Source organism: Dendropsophus ebraccatus, chromosome 2 (genome assembly GCF_027789765.1).
Source record: "Dendropsophus ebraccatus isolate aDenEbr1 chromosome 2, aDenEbr1.pat, whole genome shotgun sequence".
NCBI classification, from domain to species: Eukaryota; Metazoa; Chordata; class Amphibia; order Anura; family Hylidae; genus Dendropsophus; species Dendropsophus ebraccatus.
The window spans coordinates 56,200,711-56,224,312 of NC_091455.1; the positions used below are offsets into that span (position 1 = coordinate 56,200,711).

A 23,602-nucleotide genomic window follows, 5' to 3' on the forward strand; every position below is an offset into this window, starting at 1 on the left:
AATAGAAAAAAAGTAATTTTTTAAATATCCTTTACCACATAGTTTAAATGTTATAGGTATTTGTCACAACTGTGGACATACTACTAGAAAAAACATTAATTTTAATTTTTCTTGTTTACAGTACGTTATCTTACAGGAAACTGTAAAGCGTACCTGTCACGTTTTTATTTTAAAGAAATCAAAAGTAATTGTGATCACAAGCAGTTTTGCAGAATACTCTATTTTAAGTTAAGTTTTCTATCAAACTTATACAACTGCCAAACTGTGGTCCATGCTCTTTCAAGCACAGGAGATCCCAGTCCTTTGTGCGCTCATGCAAGGAAAGTCACCTGTTCCTCAGTTGTATACAGTTGACAGTTGTATATCAACTTAGGGCAATTAACTTAGGCTAATTATATTATTACCTTTTTCTAATTATATTATCGGCTCTGCAGCTTACCAGGAGACAATGCTCTGTGTTATACAACAATTCAGTCAGTAGAATGTCACTGAGCGGTTACAGAGGTTTTGGTGCTGTATGACAGGAGAGCTGACCATTCAATGCAAGCACCCCTAGGATTCTCTGCTACTGAATGTGGATGTGCAGCAGCTGTACACATGCATAGTGAAGACTTGTCCAGCTTTGTGCATACTCAAGAATGGCTGTCAATCTATACCAAGCCATGTCTGTAACTATGCAAACTCCTCACCCTCACCCATAAAGCTCTCCACAACTCTGCCCCTCCATACATCTCAACCTATCATCCTACCCGTGCTCTACGCTCTGCTAACGATCTAACCCTAACATCATTGATAATCAGGACCTCTCACTCCTGCCTCCAAGACTTCTCTCATGCTGCACCAGTTCTCTGAAACGCCCTTCCCAAAGACCTCAGACTCATTCCCAACATTGACAGTTCCAAGCGTGCCCTGAAGACTCATTTCTACAGGCTCGCTTATAACATTCCCTAAACTTGTCCCCCCTTCAGCATAAAAACGGGAACAGGTAAAGCAGTTGACGCGTTTCGGGGTGCCACACGCCTTGTTTACAAGTGAATATAGTCTTGCAATAGGGGCCTCTATACAATTATAGGGCAGTACAATTTGCCATGTTATCCACAATTGAAAACACACAATGTGATTGATCCTGTGATCCACATATTAAAACACATGGGGTAAACCAAGGGATAAAGAAGCACAAAATAGAAAAATACAAATAGTAATGTATATACATCTCGGCATATGCATAAATATGAATTATATCAGTACGTAAGAATTAAATCATGTGGTAATTTAACCCTGCTGGTTGTCTGGTGGCTAATTTAAATATCCATAGGGATTCTCTATTTAAAAGTAGCCTCTTGTGACAACCCCCTCCCTTTGGTAAGTGAACCTTTTCTTTACCTATCAGTCAGAGAGGTATCACCACCAGCATGTTTTTCTCAAAAATTTTGGGAGAAAGAAGACACATTAACCATTTCATTCTTGGAATCGGATCTGTGTCTTCTAATTCTGGTTTTTAAACTTGTAGGGGTACATCCAACGCATTGTACACAACATGTAGTACATGTGGCTGCATATATAATATAGGTGTTGTTGCAATTGATGCAATTATTTATCTTATAAATGTTTTCATTAACGCATGATTTTATCTCTTTTGCCACTGCTATGTGTGAACAGGTCAAACATCTTGAATGACCACACCTAAAAGAACCCTTAACTTCCAGCCATGTGCCACTCCTGTTTCTCCCTGGTATAAAGTGAAGGTAAAGCCGAGCCCAGGGTGGGAGCTTTTTTGGACACAATTCTCACTCCTTTTTGTGGAAGGTTGTGTAATATTTCTTCCTGCCATCCAAGCTAAACGTAAAATATCTAAAGTACCCGGCAGAATTTATTAAATATGACTAGCATGAAAATAGACACAACTAGAACGGAAAATCAAAACGTCACTTTTGTTACAAGGTACAGCCAACAATTTGACCGAATATAATAAAAAAACATCTGCCTTTATTATGGCAAGATGAAATATTATACAACATTACACAAAAAGGAGTGAGAATTGTGTCCAAAAAAGCCTCCCACCCTGGGCTCAGCATTTTTGCAGGGGACCCAAGTTTGGTAGAGGGAAGGTCGTGTGAAAACCTGTCAACCTCTGAAAATTATGGAAACAGCACGGAAATGGACAGGAAACAGCAGGGGCACCATGTATGGATGCCACTGAGGCTGCCTAATCGCACCATTATGCCAAATTCTGGTTATGCCTGGTTAAAACAGAGGTAGGCATATGAACCACCCAAAAACTCAGCCTGACACAGCATGGCAGTGAGGACACAGAGAACCATTAAAAACAGATGTACTATATGAACCACCCCAAAATTAAGCTTGACACAGCATGGCGGTGAGGACAGAGTAACCAAGGTAGAAGCGGTAGCCAGTGAGCCTGCCATAAATTAGGCTAGACACAGCATTGCAGTGAGCACACAGAGAACTATTAAAAGTGAGTGAGGAAGCAAGTGAGCCTCCCAAAAAATTGGAGTGAGGCCAGGAGCTGGGATTTATAGTGGAACCCCACGCCCATGCCCTAGTCCTCGACCCTTACCCCTAGGGTTCATCATTGTATGGACACTGCACAGTATGGAGCTTAGATAGGCCTTGCATAAGAAATACAGAAATCAGAAAATATAGTAGAGGGCCCACTAGGTTTTTTTTTTTTTTTTTTTGGGGGGGGGGGGGGGGATACAATCTGTTGGTGGCTGCACCTATATACACTCTGTGAAACCCCCTTTACACTGAGCAAGCAGTAGTGAACTTAGATATGCCTTGTGTAAGAAATACAGAAATCAGAAATATATAGTAGAGGTCCCAATAAAATAGTACTGAGCACTTCTTAGGGGTCTGTATGCAACACCTAATGTCCCCTTTCTGCCAGCAGTCGATCACCACAGTGTGCTGCTGAAATCATGGTAGCTGCACTGCAAGTCCCAGCCAGCAGTCTGTAGTAATACAATTTAAAAAACGATTTGAAGCCCTTACAAGGGCTGTTTGTTTGTTTCGCTAGTATTCCCTGCCTACTGGAATGCTAATTCCCTCCCTAACGCTCTCCCTGACCAACAGCAGCTCTGTCCCTGATCTCTCACAGCATGCGTCTGAAGCGAGTACTGCCGGCGCCGAGTTTTATATGGCAGGGTCATCTGATCTGGCCAACCAATCGCTGCTATCGACAAGTATGGGTCCCACGTGATCGCAGGATGTACCAAAGAGTCTCCTGCATGTTTATTGGCTGAGAAAAAGCGCTGAAACTTACAGGAAAGGGATGACGAGATTTTCTCGAGTATCACGAGATGGTCGTCCGAGTAACGAGTACCATCGAGTACCCTAATACTCGAACGAGTACCAAGCTCTGACGAGCATGTTTGCTCATCACTATATGTAACCACTAGTACTACTTGTTGTGTGCAATACGTTGGATGTACCTTTACAAGTTTAACCCCTTAAGGACAGAGACAATTTAGATTTTTGCGTTTTCGTTTTTTCCTCCTTGTGCTTAAAAGGCCATAACACTTCCATTTTTCCACTTAGTAACCCACATGAGCCCTTATTTTTGGCGCCAGTAATTGTACTTTGCAATGACAGGCTGAATGTTTTCATACAGTACACTGGAAAACCAGAAAAAAAATAAGTGTGGTGAAATTGAAAAAAAAACACGCATTTTGGTTTTTTTGGAAGGTATTTGTTTTTACGCCATTCGCCCTGGGGTAAAACTTATTATATATGTTCCTCAAGTCATTACAATTAAAACGATATGTAACATGTATAACTTTTATATTATGAGATGGCCTGTAAAAAATTCAAACCATTGTTAACAAATATACGTTCCTTAAAATCGCTCTATTCCTAGGCTTATAGCGCTTTTATCCTTTGGTCTATGGGGCTGTGTGAGGTGTAATTTTTTGCGTCATTTTATGTGTTCTTTGTATTGGTACCTTGATTGCGCTTATACGACTTTTTGATCGCTTTTTACTACAATTTTTCTGGATTTGATGCGACCAAAAATGCGTAATTTTGCACTTTGGGATTTTTTTGCGCTTACGCCGTTTACCGCGCGAGATCAGGAATGTGATAAATTAATAGTTCGGGTGATTGCGCACGCGGCGATAGCAAATATGTTTATTTATTTATTTTTATTTATAACCTGGGAAAAGGGGGATTTAAACTTTTATTAGGGGAGGGGGCTTTTTATTGACAAAAACACCCCGGCCGGCTGAAGATACGGAGATCGCTCCTCTGGGACAACGTCCTGAGGGGGGGGGGGCGATCCCCACCACTAGACACCAGGGAAGTGCTGCATCTGGTAATCAGAGGCAGCTGTCAACTTTGACAGCTGCATCTGATTACCTGATTAGCGGGCACGGCGTTCGGACCTTGCCCGCTAATAGCCACGGTCCCGGGCTACAAGTGGCACCGGGACCATGGCGGTTCAGAGCGGGGTTGCCGCGCGGCTTCGTTCTGAACGCCCTTACCGGCAATAGGGCGTAACAAATCCGATTCCAAGAATAAAATGGTTAATGTGTCTTATCTCTCCTGACATTTTGGAGAAAAACATGCTGGTGATGTTACCTCTCTGACTGTGATGGGTAAGGAAAAGGTTCACTTACTGAAGCGAGAGAGTACTACTACTAAAAGAGACTACTTTTAAATAGAGAATCCCTATGGATATTCAGATTAGCCAGAAGGCAACCAGCAGGGTTAAATTCCCGACATGATTTAATTCTTACGTACTGAATTAATTTATATTTATGCATATGCTGTTATGTATATACATTACTTCTTGTATATTTGCATTTTTCTATGTTGCACTTTCTTTTAACCCTTGGTTTACCCAATGTGTTTTAATATGTGGATCACAGGATCAATCACATTGTGTGTTTTAAATTGTGGATCACATGACAAATTGTACTGCCCTATTGTAAGGCTATATTCACTTCTAAACAAGGCATGTGGCACCCTGAAAAGCATCAACCGCTTTACCTGTTTCCGTTTTTATGCTGGTTTTGCAATAAAGAAGTTTTATCTCTGTACTGTATCTCCTTGGAGTGCTGGACCTTTTCTTTGAATTCCATGCTGCCTATTTCCGGTCTTTCCCGTGCACCAACAAGGGAGGTTAGGACTGGTGTGCTGACTACTTGCTACATTTGATTATGTGATTGCTGTTTTAATTGTTCTAGATGGTCAGCATTCCAAAATAGTACTGCCTGTTGTACAGCCTGTAGGTTTGGGGAGCTTTGTTATGTCCCCAGGAACCATGTAATAACTCTGCCACCCACAGGACATAAGTGTAAGTGGGTGGGTAAGTGAGGTGATAGTAATGCACAAGTAGGGTGACAGAGAGAAACCATTAGTCTGTGTAACCACCTAGATGTCACAGTCACTAGTCAATGTGGAATCTAAGAGGTTAGAACTATCCGGCTATTGCAGTGTGATGTCTGCTGTATATTACAGCTGGCATTGTGTGTAAGCACCCTTCCCTGCCATCAGATGGATGTAACTGTATGCCCATTTGAGATTGTGCACAGCTAGTAGGGACTTATACTTACATACATTAGTAGTAAGGTGTCCTGGGGTTGGAGCAGTACAGCAGTACAGTTGGAGCAGTCTAAACTTTTGCTTTGAGCTTGCATATGGTATGTTTTGTGAATGGATAGAAAGGACATAAAAGGCAGTGAAGATAAAACACTATTCTCACAGTATTTAACTAAATGTATATTATTTCAGCGATCTGCTGCCATCACTCTGTGGAACAGGAGCGGCGGCAGCAGATCGCTGCTATCTTCTATGGGCTGCCCAGACTATCTAGCGATTACCTGTTCAGCCCCCCCTTCCGCACAGCACCCCTCGGCCCCCCTTCACTTACTTGCTCGCTGCCGACAGGTGTAATAGCGCTCATTTGTGTCACAGCCGCGGCAGCGTCCCGCGTTCCGGGCCGCCGCCGCGACCGCTTCCTACCCCATGCAGCAGTCGGTGTCCATAGTCGGGGACCCGGCGCTGCTATCACCTCGGCCCCGGCGGGCGCCTCACCTCTCCACGCTCCTGTCTCCCGCTGTGCCGGCCGGCGCGCGCGTCCCCGCCTCCTAGGGCGCGCGCGCGCCGGCTGTCTCAGATTTAAAGGGGCAGTGCGCTCCTAATTGGTAGTTGCACCTAATCACTCCCCTATAAATCCCAGCATGCCCTGTCCCCTGGGTTGGAGCCTCTACATGCTTCCCATAGCGTTTGGCCCAGCTCCCTGTTGTTCCTGTGTCCTGTCCGTTACCTGGTCCCAAGTCCCTGTTCCTGAGTCCTGTCCGTTACCTGGTCCCAAGTCCCTGTTCCTGGTTCCTGTTCCCCTGTCACTCCACCTGTTCCCGTGTCCAGCCTGTCACGTGCTCTCTCATCTGCAGACTATTGCCTGTGCCATCTCCTGCCACGCCTCGCCTGCCGACACCAGCAACCAAGCCAGGGGTAGCGACCTGGGGGTCGCCTGCCGCAGCAAGTCCATCCCGCCTTGCGGCGGGCTCTGGTGAAAACCAGCGGCCCCTTAGACTCCGCTCCCTGGTGAGGTTTGTGCCATCGCTGGTGCCGGTCCAGTGGATCCACTACTCCAGGCGTTACAGTAGGCTCCAACCATGGATCCCGGCGAGGTGCCTGATCTCCGTGACGTCGCCAGAGTGGTCACTCAGCAGGCGCAACAAATCCAGAAACAGTCACAGCAGATCCAGCAACTCACTGCCGCCTTACAGCAGCAGACTACTGCCCAGCGCACACCACCTCCTGACGCTTCTTCTTCACTCCGACTGGCCCTCCCAAGCAAGTACTCTGGGGACTCTAAGTTGTGCAGAGGATTCTTGACTCAGTGCACCATGCACATTGAACTTTTGAGTAGTCAGTTTTCCACCGAGCGCTCTAAAGTGGCTTTCATCATCAGCCTATTAGAAGGTAGAGCCCTGGCCTGGGCCACGCCACTGTGGGACCGTGATGATCCGGTTGCTGCCAATCTCCGGGCCTTCCTATTCGAGTTTCGCTCCGTCTTTGAGGAACCTGCCCGTGCTTCTTCAGCCGAGACTGCTCTCCTCAACCTCTCTCAAGGCAGCTCCTCTGTAGGTGACTACGCCATCCAGTTCCGCACCCTGGCAGCTGAATTGGACTGGAACGAGGCCGCCCTATTGGCCACCTTCAAGAAGGGCCTGTCTAGTCGAGTGAGAGACGTGCTCGCTGCCCGAGACCTGCCTACCTCCCTGAACGAACTCATTCTACTGGCCACCCGAGTTGATACTCGTTTTTCGGAGAGGGAGGAGGAGGTTCGGCATGAACATTTACTAACCCGTTCCCGTCGCCATCCCCAGCTGGCGCCGGTTTTCCAGAATCCTGACCTTTCGATGTCCCAACCCTCTCCTGAGACTCCTATGCAGGTGGAACGGGCTCACCTGACGCCTGATGAAAGAATCCGGCGCCTGGAGCAGAATCTCTGTCTCTATTGCGGTGGTTCCGATCACTTCCGGCTGGGATGTCCCCTACGTCCCCAAACATCCGGAAAATGCTCGCACCTAGGTCCGGTGGGACAGGTGTCCCTAGGTGTGAATGCCACCATTCCAAGTCTGTCTATGCCAGTTTCCATCCGGACTCCCTCAGGACAAAATCATCAGACTACTGCCTTCCTCGATTCTGGGTCAGCAGGCAGTTTTATTGCGGCAACATTGGTCCAAAGATGGCGGCTACCCGTGACCCGACTAGCCAGGCCCCTGACTATCTCCTCGGTCACAGGCGAAATTCTTACCGACCGTGTGTACTACCAGACCGCACCTTTAGTCCTCCAGGTGGGTCCTTTACATCAAGAAGAGATATCCTTCTACGTCCTGCCCCATTCTTCCCCCGCGGTCCTCCTGGGACTCCCGTGGCTGCAAGAACATGCCCCTCAACTGGACTGGAGAACCGGGGAGATTCTCAGTTGGGGTCAGGACTGTTCCAACCAGTGTCTCAGGTCACCTCAGACCAAGTGTAATATGTCGTTTCCTGTCCCAGCCAAGCCTCTATCCGACCTACCGGCAGAAGACCAAGACTCGGCGGATGCCTTCTCTGCCGAGGTGTACCCTCTCTCCGTACCCAAGACTAAGGTCGTGTCCTCTCACCACCGGGAGAACTTACAGAAGGTCCTCGTCCACAGACCCACAGTCCCTTGCCATGTTTTACCGCCTGATCGCCTAGCACCAGTCGTCACCTCCTCGCTTCGGAGAGTACCCCCCGGAAAGACTCATGTTCACCCTGCGCTTCGAAGAGGTATTTTGAAGTGGGGTCATTCCTCGTTGGAGGCCGGGCACCCTGGAGTCCGTAAGACCGGCCAACGGATCTCTCGCCACTACTGGTGGCCCAGTCTGTTTCAAGATGTCAAAGACTTTGTGGCTTCCTGTGCCATCTGCAGGCAAGAAAGAGGGGGAGGCCAAAGGGGGGGGGTACTGTCACAGCCGCGGCGGCGTCCCGCGTTCCGGGCCGCCGCCGCGACCGCTTCCTACCCCATGCAGCAGTCGGTGTCCATAGTCGGGGACCCGGCGCTGCTATCACCTCGGCCCCGGCGGGCGCCTCACCTCTCCACGCTCCTGTCTCCCGCTGTGCCGGCCGGCGCGCGCGTCCCCGCCTCCTAGGGCGCGCGCACGCCGGCTGTCTCAGATTTAAAGGGGCAGTGCGCTCCTAATTGGTAGTTGCACCTAATCACTCCCCTATAAATCCCAGCATGCCCTGTCCCCTGGGTTGGAGCCTCTACATGCTTCCCATAGCGTTTGGCCCAGCTCCCTGTTGTTCCTGTGTCCTGTCCGTTACCTGGTCCCAAGTCCCTGTTCCTGAGTCCTGTCCGTTACCTGGTCCCAAGTCCCTGTTCCTGGTTCCTGTTCCCCTGTCACTCCACCTGTTCCCGTGTCCAGCCTGTCACGTGCTCTCTCATCTGCAGACTATTGCCTGTGCCATCTCCTGCCACGCCTCGCCTGCCGACACCAGCAACCAAGCCAGGGGTAGCGACCTGGGGGTCGCCTGCCGCAGCAAGTCCATCCCGCCTTGCGGCGGGCTCTGGTGAAAACCAGCGGCCCCTTAGACTCCGCTCCCTGGTGAGGTTTGTGCCATCGCTGGTGCCGGTCCAGTGGATCCACTACTCCAGGCGTTACAATTTGCTTTTCTCCTAAAGGGTAGCATAAACTAGTGACAAAAAAACATAAACAGAATGATGTATCACTTACATTGTTCTCTGCAGCTGATCCAGAGATATCTTCCCAAACAATATTGGCAATAAGTAGTCCTCTACATTATGTGCATGAGCCCAGTAGCCCTGAAAATTCATGAGAATAAGAAACTCTGCCCATCAGCTGCTGATTGGCAATTATCTATCCATGCTGTGTATAGGAGGTCAACTGTCGCTCAGCAGCTGGAGGATGGGTGTGTGTGTGTGTGTGTGTGTGGCTAGAATCCTATTCTCCTGCATATTAGGAGAACAGCTGCTGAGCATGCTGGAAGTAATACAGCGATCTGTTCAGTATTTCTGTCAGTAGATTATGCTGCCCTTATTTAAGGCAGAATGTACCTACTGATAGATTCCCTTTTGTATTCCAGAAAAAGTGCAACAGTGCCACCTAGTGTAAATAAAAGGGTAACCATAATATTTCATGGGTGTCAGGATACGCTGTGAAAAAACCTGCCGCACCGTTCCTGTCACGTTCCCAATGCAGACAGGTACGGATTTCTTCCAGCAGTGTTCTTGATTGCACTGATTGCAATGCAATCAAAAGCACTGCTCTTTAAACTATTAAGCTTTTTAAGCGTCTTCTAAGATCTATAACTATCAAGATTGCTGTGCCACTGTATTGGTAAAACACAAAGAAAATATGGTCTGTTTGAATTACATTGCTCTGTAATTGTTGCCTATAATGGAACTATTTAAGATGATTAAAGAGCATCTAGATGAGGGAAATTGCTTTTTATAAAAAAATAAAAATAAAATACATTGACGTCTCTATATAATGTATTACCATGTCTGCACAGTTTTGCCACACTGAAAGTTGACTGATTTCTAGGAAGTAAAGAAAACTGGCCTCCCTGAAATTCAGTCTCCTGCTCCCTCTGCTCTCCCCCCGCAGGAGACAAAGACCATGTGACCTCACATTCACAGTCTCACATTCAGTCTGTTTGCTGAGCACAGACTGAGGATGCAAACCTGAGTGGGGGGCAGAGAGGGTTTGAGGCATGGTTGGAGATGGGGCATGGTATTGATATGAGGCCTGGAAAGTGTGTGTGTGTGTGTGTGTGGGGGGGGGGATTATGGGAGTAGGAGAGACAGACACCTATTTGCATACAGAGCCATCTATTCTGTGCATATTTGATCCTGTTCTCAGCTAATGTGTGTCTATAGTTATATCTCTTCTAGTTGTACCTATAACCGCCACCATAAGCTTACTGTATAGCAATGATGTATCTCCAATAGCCTGAGGAAGCCTGTAGTAGATAATACTTTTAGCTTTTATCAGAAGAAAGAGGGAATTGCCAAGCTGGCAGGGCGGAGGAGAATTGCTTAAGCATCACGATGTGAGTTAAACCCATATTATTTACTTTAGAGAGCAAAATTACTAATTAACATCATCCGGCATTCTACAGTGGGGCTGATTAGAAGACATCAGCATTTTCTATTCCTGAAGTCCTTGGCTGAAGACATTGCAGCTGTTTATTGCTATTTTGGAGAGTAGAGAGCAAAATAATACCTTCTAACAACATAAACCTAAACTAAATAATGAATAGTATCATTTCTGACCTTATGCAGCAGTTATATCCCATAAGTCTCTCCTTAGGGTGGATGGGAGTAATAGCAGTTATCCATTGTTATTCAATAGGTCTAACAAATTGTGCAAAAAAAAGGAGTATACCACATGTGTACCTCATTTATGTCATGCTATTGCAAAAAAATTGGCAAGGATTATGGAATTCCAGCACTTAGAGGAAGGTTATACAGTTTTTTTTTTATTTTTTAATTTATGGCAATTACACAAATCACTGATGTGGCACAAAACACTGTTTGTTTAATAGCTGAACATTCCGGCATAATAAAACATCCCTCCAACAAATAAGGAGAATTTATTTTATTTCCGCACATATGTTTTTCCAGATTAAGTAAAGGAAAAATTATGGAATCATCAACAAAAAATAGCTGTTCTAAATATATTGTAAATCCCATTTCATTCATCTGATTCTATCATGAACATTGATTTCTGCTCACATCCATTCATTTATAATTTGTTATTTGTTTTCTATTTTCAATGCATTTATTGTTAGTTTTATACCTGATGTTTTCCCTACTACTTGTATGTTTTTATTTAATAAACCTTTCATTTTCTTAATACTTCAGCAAAAATAGGTCTGTCTCCAGCACCCAATATATATGGTAACACGTTAAACTTTATTTCAACATGTTGTTACATAATAAATTACATAATCTTTAAATGAAACACCAACATGTTTCGAAAATAACGTTCTTAATCAGGGTATACCCAATGTTGGTTAAGCCATAACATAACAAACATTAGTGGGAATAAGGCTGGTTTCACACTGAAACCTTTTTTTTTTTTTTATCCATTTTATACATAAAAATGCTAAAAAAACTGATGCATTTGTGTGCATCCGTTTTGATCAGTTTTTCATTGACTTCTATTTAAAAAAAGAATCAAAACAAATCCTTTTTTAGCATATACAAAAAACATGGTCGGCCACGTTTGAAAAAAAGCGGATCAAAATGAATGCACACAAATGCTGAAAAAACAGACTGCAGAAACAGTGTGAACTCACCCTAAATAAAAAATGTTTAACTGCAAAACTGTCTGACTGTCCTATTACAACCAATCACAATGCAAATATTTAAAAGCTGAATTCTGATTGGTTGTTGTGGGAAGGTCTCCGTTGGACCATTTTTATTTATCCTCCCCCAACCAGTGTAGTCAAATTTAAAATTTAGAATGGAATTTTGAATAAAAAATCACCATGATTATATCGGGGGAGATTAAATTTAACTGTTCAGTATTAGGCTTTCCATATCCGGAATTACTGCGGCTGAAGCTCTTGCTCTTAGAGTTGCAGCCACTAAAAGTAAATATAAATTATGATAAAAACCCACATATTTTCTTTGCATTAACATATGGTTTACTTAAATATTGATTGTCCTTCAAGCATTAGGTCATACTGTAATTTAACCCTTAGACGACCCAGGGCGTATAGTTACGCCATGGAAGTCTATCCCCAGACGACCTAGGGCGTAACTGTACGCCCTGGGTGTTTCTCCGGCTATGAAGCGTGCTCCGGAGCAGGTGGGGGCCAGCTGCAATCAGCAGCCGGGACCTCACCGGCAATGACATGCTGCAGCGATTGCGTGTCATTAACTCCTTAAACGCCGCGATCGCGGCGCGACAGCGGCGTTTAAGTGTAAGTGACAGGGGGAGTCCCCTGTCACTTACCGATCGGGACCCCCACAGTGTGACTGCGGGGGTCCCGATCGGTAAAACGGACCGCCGGAGGTCTCTTACTTCGATCGGCGATCTTCCTTCCGATCGGCGATCTGCTGCACTAAGCCTGCACAGGCAGGCTCAATGAGCAGATCGCCGATAACACTGATCAATGCTATGCCAATGCTATGCTACCCCAAAACCCCTCCCCCAATAAAAGTTGAAATTACCCCCCTTTCCCATTATATAAATAAAACATATAAAAATTAATAAACAAATAAACATATAATATACCGTAGCGTGCGTAATTGTCCAATCTATTAAAATATAACAAGCGTCATTGCGAACGGTAAACGGCGTACACGAAAAGAGGGAAAAAAGTGTGCGGATTACCGATTTTATGTTACATTATATATAAAAAATTTTTATAAAAAGTGATCAAAACGTCCGATCTTCACAAATATGGTATTAATAAAAACTAGAGATCATGGCAGAAAAAATGACAACCCATACCGCCCCATAGGTGAAAAAATAAAACTGTTATAAGCGTCACAATAGGCCCATTTTATTTATAATTAATTGCCAAAAAAAAGGATTTCATTTAAAAAAAATACATAACATTAGAGAATCTGTGTAAACCTGCATATGGTTGTGTTCGAACTGACCTATAGAATAATTGTATTATGTCGCTTTTACCATACAGTGCATTACGTAGACACAGGAACCCCCCAAACGTTACCATATTGCTTTCTTTTTTACGATTTCACCTATTTATATCTTCATAAATAATATATTTGGATTCCATCAAACATGTTATGGTAGAATGAAAGATGCCATTACACAGTACAACTATTCCTGTAAAAAAACAAGACCTTACATGGCCTGTAGATAGAAAACTGAAAGTGCTAGAGCTCTTAGAAGGGGAGGAGGGAAAAACGAAAACACTAAGATCAAAATTTGCGCGGTCCACTGGGTCATTTTGGGCCTGGTCCTCAAAGGGTTAAAGAGTCACTGTTGTTAAATTTTTCTTTGCAGAAATCAATAGTCCCGGCGATTTTAAGAAACTTTGTAATTGGGTTTATTAGCCAAATATGCCATTATCTGCATGTAAAAAGCCTTTTCCCAGGTCACCCCCTCCTCTCCTTTCTGTCATCCACTGCTCAAAATCAGGAAATCTCAACTGTTTTTTCATCAGTCGGATCTGTCTGTTCTATGAAGAGGGGAGGGGGGAGGTAGATGGAGTGAGATTAGCGGGCAGCTGAGAGCTGAGAACAAAGGATTGCTCAGGGGGGAGCTATTCACAGTGCTATTCAGAGGTCATAAAGGTCAGTGGTGACTGCAGAGGAGAGAGCCCGTGATGTGAATGTAAATTAACTCTTTGTTGTCCTCTTTGTTTTGCTTCCTCTACTTTCTCTCTCCATAGGAAAACCATAAAGACAGGGGGAGAGCTTCAAACTGCTTTTTCATGATAAAAATGTATTTTTTGGCTAATAAACCCAATTACAAAGTTTTTTTTTTTTAAATCGCCTGTAGCAAGAGCCTCATTGATTGTTAACTTTTGTGGTTAAGCTCTTTACTCCTTGACTTGCCACCTTTTCCATCTTGTTGCAGTAGATGGGCTTCATTTCATTTAAGTTTATGGAAGAGAGATCACAGAGATTGCAGCGAGCCTGAGATTGAAGCGCTTAACTAAGCACTTCTCCTGGCTCCATCTAATGGACTAAACATCCAGACCCCAATCGATCAATATGCTTGTTATGTGTCTAGGAGATGTCAAAAGATTGGTGACTGGGACACTTTTAGGACTTGGGGAAGGAGCGTATCCCGCTCCAGCCTATCCCTTTTATACAAATCTGATCGTCTATTATCATTTTTTTCTGGAAACTTAAAATAACACTATACCTTAGAAGACAGTGCTTTCCGTTTGCATGTAACCTTTCTTGTTCCAGTGTTGCCCATTTTTCCAGACAAGGTAATAAACAAATCTATGTCTGTTGTTGGCTTTGGTACTTGACTGATACTTATAGAAATGGAATAGGTCTTTACTGTGAAAAAAATAAATAAATAAAAAAATAAAAATATAAAAATATATATATATATATAAATAGGGGTCAATGTGAGATATATATGCTACTTACCACATTTCTAAATAATGCAATTTCATGGGTTGACCAACACTGATGCAAATGTAACAGTTCAGTATGTAGGAACATTTACAGAGGCCACTTTATATGTATATACAGAATATATATATATATATATATATATATATATATATATATATATATATATATAAAAGCTGTACATATGCCAGTGTAAGGCTTCTATGGGACACTGTTCTAGGCATGCTCTGTGGTGTGTGCAGAGGTCATTGTGCAGGGAAGGAGAGGAGGTGAGCAGTGACCATCAACTATAATCAATGAGGGATCCTGTGTTACCCGACTCCAGCATATAGAGTTCCCTTTTATTATAATATTGCTTGGATGGTCTTTTACCACAGGCAGAGTGCTCCCCCTTATAAGCACTAGCAGATCAACATTCATTAAAACATTAAGGGCCACATGTATCATCCGGCGGACGGATAATTTTTGGCGGAAAGTGCCGATTTGCGTATTATTTTATACGCAAATGGCCGATTTGCGAATAAAATAATCGCAAATCGGCACTTTCCGCCGAGTACGCCAGGGGGCGGAAAGGGGCGGAAAGTAGGCGGGAAGTGGGCGGAACGGAGGGCGCGGACTCAGAGTCCACGCGATTTATCATCCGTTCCGCCCAAATGTTTGCCGAAAACCTACTCCAGTCCTCAGCTGGCGTAGGTTTTCGGCGGTGCGCACCGGCGCGCACAGGATTTATGTACAGGCAGTCCGCCTCTACATAAATCCCCGTACCGCCGGAGCTGCGGGGGCATTTTTAAGTCCGGCGTAAAAAACGCCGGACTTAATAAATGCCTCCCTAAGCCTTCACAAGTCTTAGCTGATAAATGAGTGTTTGTGTGTTCATCAGCTGATTGCTGGGTGTTTTATCTAGGAAAACAAAAAAAAATGACCCAATGTATATTACCCTTTTGAGGTTAAAAATTGGATATGTTATTTGGCCTGGAAAGCTGTGAACTATTATTGTGCATATTGCAGAGACATTGTGGTTGATATACTAATAGTAACCTGTTAGTAAAGGTCCAGAGGGTTTCAAAACTGGTAGTTCAGCTACTAAGTTATCTTCTTTACTGCCAAAGGTCTGAAGAAATGGAAATTCAAGAATGTCTCCACTTTCTACATGCTGCAGCTGTACCTGCACAGTAAAAGAGACACATATACTGTGAAAGTATGTAGTATAAAAGTATTTCCAACTCGAGATTTAAAAAAAAAAAAAAAAAAAAAGTTTTGCTGTCTTTCAGATGCCCCATTCATTGCACATTGGGGCTATATTTCAACAACTCAAATATTACAGCATCTCTTAGCTATGAGTTATGGGTTCTCTCTCTCTCTAAAAAGCCCCTGCTATGGTGATACCTGCTGCACTCCTTATTGTCAATCCTACAGATGATACATTAGTTGGTCAAACAAGATGAGGTCAGTCACTAGAGTTTAGACTAGTTTGGAGAACAATTTCTATTTAACTCGACTTAGTGATGCAGATGGTCGATAAGGTTAAAGAGGTACTCCAGACTTGCAGATTTTTTATATATTGCTGGGAATGCTGAGAACATAATAAGCAAGCTATACTCACCTAACAAGGTTCCCCCCGCTGAACGCTCTGGCCGCTACTTCTGATAAGGACTTGTCATAACAGTAATAGCCGCTCAGCCAATCACTGGTAGCAGCACTGTCTCATCTCAGTCAGCGATTGGCTGCGTGAGCTGTCACTGTCGAGACAAGTCTGTGACAGAAGTATCGGCCAGAACATTCAGCAAGGGACTCAAATACACCGCAGGAGGACCCCTAGAGGACCATGGTAAGAGAGTATGGGTTGTTTATTACTTTCTCAGAAACCCCAGCTATATATATATATATATATATATATATATATATATATACCTTAATGCCCAGAGTATCCCTTTAAGGTCTGGATTTGCTGGATTAGCTAAGATGAGTGTGCACTGTTTTTTTTTTCCATTGTGGCCCCAGCGATATGCAAAGGAAAAAAAAACACTACTAAGTGGGGATATGGGTGTTTAACCATCTCAGGGTCTTCATAACTTTATAACTATGGGATTCTAAACTTTCTTTCTGATATTTTAATTTCAAATTAGCTGCCAATAAATGTACCTCATTTATTAAAACTCCCACCATCTTATCTTGTTTTTTAAAGATGGACGCCTTTATTTTTCCCCCATTCTGTCTTTAGCTGCCACTTTTATCCATATTGCACAATATGAATCTCTATTTGCTTTTGTCTGTCTCTGACATTTCTATATGATTATTTTCATTATATGTCATTTTGTTCTTTTCTTTGTATTTGCAGATATTTATATTTGAAAACTTTTGTGAAACGCTCTCAATTTTTGCACACAACACCGGCAAAGTCGCAGTTTTTTGCACAAGTAAGCAACTGAGTAAAAGTTTGCAACAACCTTTTGCCAAAATGGACACAAACAAATGCTAAAATCCACCTTAGTATTCAAAGCTACAGATTTATCAATGGGGCTCATGCTGTATGGTAAATCTTAGGCATCTGTAGACTGTCTAGTCCAAGTTTGCACTTTCTAGTTTAGGTCTAGTTGGCTTAAAGGGGATTTCCCAATGTCTTTTGTGTATTCAGTACCACAACACTATTTTCCGTAAGACATTTTCCTACAACAGAATGAACTGACTCCATTTCTTGTCCCATCTGTTGAATGATGCTAGGGATGCAGCTTTCTGTCCCGTCACTTCTGGCATGTATGAAGTTACCCATAAAGCGTTAAATAATGATGTTAACCTTGGTGTTATCCTCCGGCGTATACAAATTAAACCTATTATCCTTCTCATTAGAAACAAGTCTGACTTGATCCCATAACTTTACATCCCAAGCAGTTTATCCCTGAGACTGGTGTGAATTATTTTATTTAAGAACACACAAACATTTGTGAGCTCTTAACAGCCGCACTTGTTGTTCTCATTATATAACATCACAAAAGGAACATGCCAGGGGTGGCAGTATAAACACTATCAATTCTGCTCTTATTTCTTTCAAATTGACTTCATTGCTAACAGTTTGCCCATTACTGGATGTGTGATCTCTGTTGGAAAATACCTTCCCCACGGTGATAAGCGTAAGTAATGTAAGCCGCACTGTCTAGAAGAACAGTTCTACCTTCACAGTGAGATTTTTTTTTGTTTTAAGTATCCCCTGTAGGATTGTAAAATGTTTGTTAAAATGTATTGCATGGTGGTGAGGGTCTAATAGAATAATGGTGTATTATATTGTGATTAGGGAACGTTTCCCTAAGTATGTGTCTGCAGTCACGCAGCTAGGAGAGATGCGGCACGCGGTATTCGCTGTGCTGGGTAGGAGGGGACTGTTGAGTTTTCCTTTGTGTTCTTCTCAGGTGCCTCTTTTTTCCTCATCCTGAATCCAGTGGAATTATATATCCAATAAGTGTGATATTCTCAGATTGGCTGTAGTAATCTAGTGCTGACTGTATCTGCCCTGAAGCAGCTCTCATTTAAAGAGCTCTTACAAACCCAGTTTGCTTTTGATCAATGATATCTAGAGGGGGATTACTAGTGCTTAAAATCTTACACAGGCAATACAAATAAATGCCTTTATAGCAAACATATGGTGAGTACAATATAGCTGCCGATCCCTTCCAGTTTTTTGTTTAGGGTCTTAAAATGAAATGAAACATAATGCAACATCTGCATAAAGCTTGTAACACCCTAGTTCGGCTACGTTCCCACATCATTGTTTTTTGGAAAAGAACGGACGCTGATTGCAATGCAACCAGCATCAGTTCTTTTCTGCAGCTGCGGCATTGCATTGAATTAAATGCAATGCCGTCTGCTGTGTCCCGACTTCAGTATCCAGAAAACGATAGCTGTTCACACAATGTTAAGTACAGCCGGCAGCTGTACTTTACATTGTAGTGAATGGTTAATTGAATTTGGGGCACACCCAACAGTGCCAAGCAAATTAATTGTAAAAAGATAATGTTCCTGCGGCTGAGCAGGAATGTGCGAAACGCACATAGCAACGGACGATGTTGTATTAAATGTGCACATTGCCTTTGTATGCTTTCTTTAGTCTCCTAACACACTCCAAAAAGATACCAATAGGTTAATCACTGTGGTTTCCTACTGATCTGACCTGGTGTGTGTGGGATAGGGAATTAACATGGTTATTTCCTTACCTCTCCCCTGAGGTGAGTAGCGGGACCGGCCGCAGGAACCCCGCTGGGCTCCAAGATCTCCAACGGGGACATGTCATGACCTGGCTGATGGACTGGCCACTCAGATGTCATTACAACTCGCGGGAAAATGCCTTCCAACAGGGGTCCCAAGGATGGTTCTGTCGCTTACCGTGGGCATGGGGAGAGGTAAATTCATACTTCTGATCAAATTACCCCCTGCCGGCTTAAAGATTTTAAAAATAGCCAGACTTCAGGCTAAGTTTACACAACGTAAATTTTCAATAAATAATGTCCACAATTTATTGAAAATTAAAATAACATTGTGTTCTATGGAATTCTGGCCGGAGTGTATACACGCTGTATTCACTTCGACCGGGATTCCATGCGGCCGCACAAAACTGACAGTGCAGACAACGTAAAGTGTGGCGCCTTAATTACCTGGCTGCTCGATTAATTCAGCCATGTAAAGGTCCTGTAAAAAGTGCTGATCACAGGGATCGACACCCATCATCTGGAGAGTTTCAATGCCCTTAGGGGGCATTCCAGATCTGCAAAATACTGTTGGAGCATGGACTCACAGCTGCTGGCAACAGCATTGTTTATGAAGATGGGAGCTCCAAAACTGTTTAAATGTTCATGCTACTGTACTGACACAGTTGTGCTGCTGTGTCAATACAGTAGTGCAAACATTTCGATGGTTTTGAAGCTCCTGGCACGATGGGATTTATCACTTTGCAATAAACTTAGAGCCATTGGTTGGAGACTATTGATCTTTTGTATTAGTAATTGTGTATTTCTTTTACCATCTCAAATGACTCTACTTTGCATGGTACAGGAAATGTCTTGTGACCAGTGTTCCTTCATTAGAAACCTATTATGCTTTTATCAGGCAACATGCAGAAATTGCTGCAGATTATCCAAAGATTTCTTAGTCAGTAAAATAATATTTCAATCCACGATAAGTGTCACTTACCATTTTGCAGAACCAACTATTATCTTTTTCATCATCTTCCATTTCAAGTCGTACTTTTTGGATAGATCCAATACTACCATTGAGCTCTACTGTGTATATGGATTTGCCCACAGTTAGAGCTCCCCTGCCAAATGTGACTGGTTCATAATTTCCCTTTTCACAACAGATTGTTAAAGACACAGTAGAATTTGTTCCAGGATTTGGAATATCTCCTGTCACCACAATGATATTAATTGTTCCTGTATAGAAATTAAACATATCATTAATTAACTAAACCAGCCATAAGATTACCTTGTAGACTGCCAAGCTGTACAGGCAACAAGAGATTGATAAAAGTATTGTCCATTGAATGTTCTAGACTTGGGGATAAGGGGGAAAAAGCAGTTAAATAAAGGACAAAAAAATGGTTTAAATGAAGGGAATTTATCATTAATTTATACAAAGTCACTGGTTTTGAGCCAACTTTACAAATAAATTTGAGCCAACTTTACAAAAAAGTGGGTGGGATTTAGCAAAATAGGGGGCAGGACCTTGCATGCCTGCCAGATTTACTAAGACTTACATTTACACAGGCGTAGGTTTAGGCTATGTTCCCACTACATATAAACAGCCGTTATTTGGCACTCAATACACTGTTTGCATTGACTTCATTGCAAATCATTGCATTATGTAAAGAATGGCCTTAGTTGTTTGAAGTTGTTTGGTCGTTGTTTGAAGCTACATAGGGCCAGAATTAATGATCATGATTCTGGCCGTAGGTAGCATTAAAAAACGGCTGTTCACAATGGAACGGCCGTTGTTTATACAGTGTGGGAACATAGCCTAAAGCTGAAATCTGCTTTAAGCTGATATAGAATTCAGTAAGCCGCATGGGGCAGCCAAAGAGTCACTTAGATTTATTACAAGGGGTGGGTCTTTAGATAACTCTGGTCCATTGTACACTGTTAGGCTGGGTTCACACTACGTATATTTCAGTCAGTATTGTGGTCCTCATATTGCAACCAAAACCAGGAGTGGATTGAAAACACAGAAAGGATCTGTTCACACAATGGTGAAATTAAGTGGATGGCAGCCATATAACAGTAAATAACGGCCATTATTTCAATATAACAGCCGTTGTTCTAAAATAACTGCAAATATTTGCTATAAAATGGCGGCCATCCACTCAATTTCAACATTGTGTGAACAGATCCTTTCTGTGTTTTTAATCCACTCCTGGTTTTGGTTGCAATATGAGGACCACAATACTGACTGAAATTCAGTCAGTATTGTGGTCCTCATATTGCAACCAAAACCAGGAGTGGAATGAACACACAGAAAGGCTCTGTTCACACAATGTTAAAAATTGAGTGGATGGCCGCCATATAACAGTAAATAACGGCCATTATTTTTATAAAACAGACGTTTTAAAATAACAGCAAATATTTGCCATTAAATGACGGCCATTCACTAAATTTCAACATTGTGGGAACAGAGCCTTTCTGTGCTTTCAATCCACTCCTGGTTTAGGTTGCAATATGAGGATCATAATACTGACTGAAATATACTGTGTGTGAAAACGGCCTTAGGGTTTTACCTAGGACAGCATATGAGGTTAGTCTTAATAAATTCACCCCCCTTCACCATCTTTTTTAGCCATTTGACGGCCATCTCTTTGGTGGCTTCATAGAAATTAATGGAGTTGCAGCATACACGCATTACAGTACTTTACAGTGTGTAAACCCAATCTAATAAGTATTAATAGCCACAATAGTTATAGAAGTAATGATGCTGTACCCGGAAAACAGCATCATGGGCAGATTATCTTCCACTAACTGGTCCATAATTATTCAGATTTTTCAATTTTATATTTTATTGGAAAAAAAAAAACATAGGCCCAGATTTATTACAGTGGGGAAAAAAATAAACGGTATAAACTGCCCATAGTGAATATGAAAACTTTAGTTTTCCATCCCCTTTGTATGCAGGAAAAATATACTTCTACGGTGGCGGCTATGATCAGGAATGTATCTCCCAGTTAATGATCATAAAAAATTGCAGTGCATGTCATTTCTCATATAGATAGACTTTAGCAATTTTCTGAATAGGCTGAACTGGATTAGATCACGGTGATGGCACAATATATGAGAAAACTCGCGAGCTGCAGTTGGGACCATTTTACAGCTGTAATTTCACAACATTGGTGGTTTGTCATCACAAAGTGGATAGGGAACTATTAGCAGTGAATTTATGTCACATATATAAAAAGTTTGTGTGTGTGTGGTGCATTATTGAATGTGTTTTATGGAGCATTATTGCAAACTGTTTGTATATTTCACTCTGACACGAGTCCACTGGGCCCTGTAACAAGTCACTAAATACTCCAGTTTTAAGATATTTATGTCAGAAATTGCATTCCCATGTTAGCTTCTCCTTTTTTAAGCTGTCCACTGAACCAGCACTAATACATAATGTGTGTTTACTTAACGTTCATCCCTCTCGGTTCAGAGGTATTCAGACTTGACCGATTAGAAGTTTATTACGCTACATTTTGCAGTCTTTATGTAGTTATTTTATTTTTTTTAAAAACCCAAATAAAGGGTATGTTTACTAGGGATGTGCGAACGGGTTTGGCTGGTATGGGATCCGGTTCGGATTTTTCCAAAAATCCGAGTCCGATCGGATTCGGATTTTTGGAAATCCGCTCCGATTTTTTTTTCTTGCTTTCTAAAATGGCAGTCGCCATTCTAGAAAGCAGGAAGTGTTCCGGGCGGGAAAATCGCTTTCCTATGATGCCCGGAACACTTCCAATCTTGCGCTAGCCCACCCCCTGTGTGACGTCGGTATTGCTTTAAGAGGAGCCGTCACATGACCGCACGACGCAGTCTGCACAGAGAGAGGAAGGAGGTTGTTACTGGCTGCAGTGCACACAGCTAGTGATTATCAAAACGCTGCTGGTGCTGCTGCTGCTGTTGTGTACTACAGACTACTGAGAAGATATTGTAGGAAAGGAAAGGAAAGATTAGGAAAGCGGAGAGGAGAAACATCTAGTGATTGAGAGAGAAATAGAGAGGGTGAAGGATAGATAGATTAGGCATAGGACAGCAAAGGGTGCACGGAACAAAAACGTGCTCTACAGATATACAAGTCCTATACTTCTGATAGTGTGTATATCACATCCGTCTTATCCTGAGAGACAAAAATACCTGGTGCAGGTGTATAGCATGAAAGTCTTTAAAAAAGTGCTATACATATAGACAATTTCTATACTTGGACCCTTCTGATAGTGTGTATATCACATCCGTCTTATCCTGACAGACAAAAATACCTGGTGCAGGTGCTACTGCTGCGCCTGCCATTGCCTCCATGTTGACTATTGCTGCTCCTGTACTGGCCTCCATGTTGGCTACTGCTGCTCCTTCCTGGCCTCCATGTTGGCTACTGTTGCTCCTGCCTGGCCTCCATGTTGACTACTGTTGCTCCTGCCCTTGGCTCCATGTTGGCTACTGCTGGGCCTTAACTGGCATCCAGGTTGACTACTGCTGTGCCTGCCCTTGCCTCCTTGTTGGCTACTGCTGGGCCTTAACTGGCATCCAGGTTGACAACTGGTGTGCCTGCCCTTGCCTCCATGTTGGCTATTGCTGCTTCTGCCTGGCCTCCATGTTGACTATTGCTGCTCCTGCCTGGCCTCCATGTTGGCTACTGCTGCTTCTGCCTGACCTCCATGTTGGCTACTGCTGCTCCTGCCTGGCCTACATGTTGACTACTGTTGCTGATGCCTGTCCTCCATGTTGGCTCCTGCTGCTCCTGCCTGGCCTCCATGTTGACTACTGTTGTTGATGCCTGTCC

General features: G+C 43.1%; 1 protein-coding gene across 4 annotated transcripts in view; it reads right to left on the minus strand.

Moving 5' to 3' along the window:
- Positions 1-23,602, minus strand: part of RP1 (RP1 axonemal microtubule associated) — a 313,669-nt gene that overhangs the window by 44,794 nt on the left and 245,273 nt on the right. For 2 of the 4 annotated variants that reach the window (XM_069957582.1, XM_069957581.1), the window contains exons 50-52: positions 19,775-20,013; positions 15,635-15,761; positions 14,376-14,518 (exon numbers count right to left, since the gene is read on the minus strand). In XM_069957582.1, coding sequence (XP_069813683.1) covers positions 14,376-14,518; positions 15,635-15,761; positions 19,775-20,013 — 509 coding nt within the window. Of the gene's footprint in view, positions 1-14,375; positions 14,519-15,634; positions 15,762-19,774; positions 20,014-20,065; positions 20,134-23,602 lie in introns of those variants that run through there. The other 2 variants (XM_069957583.1, XM_069957584.1) reach the window with 2 other exon arrangements.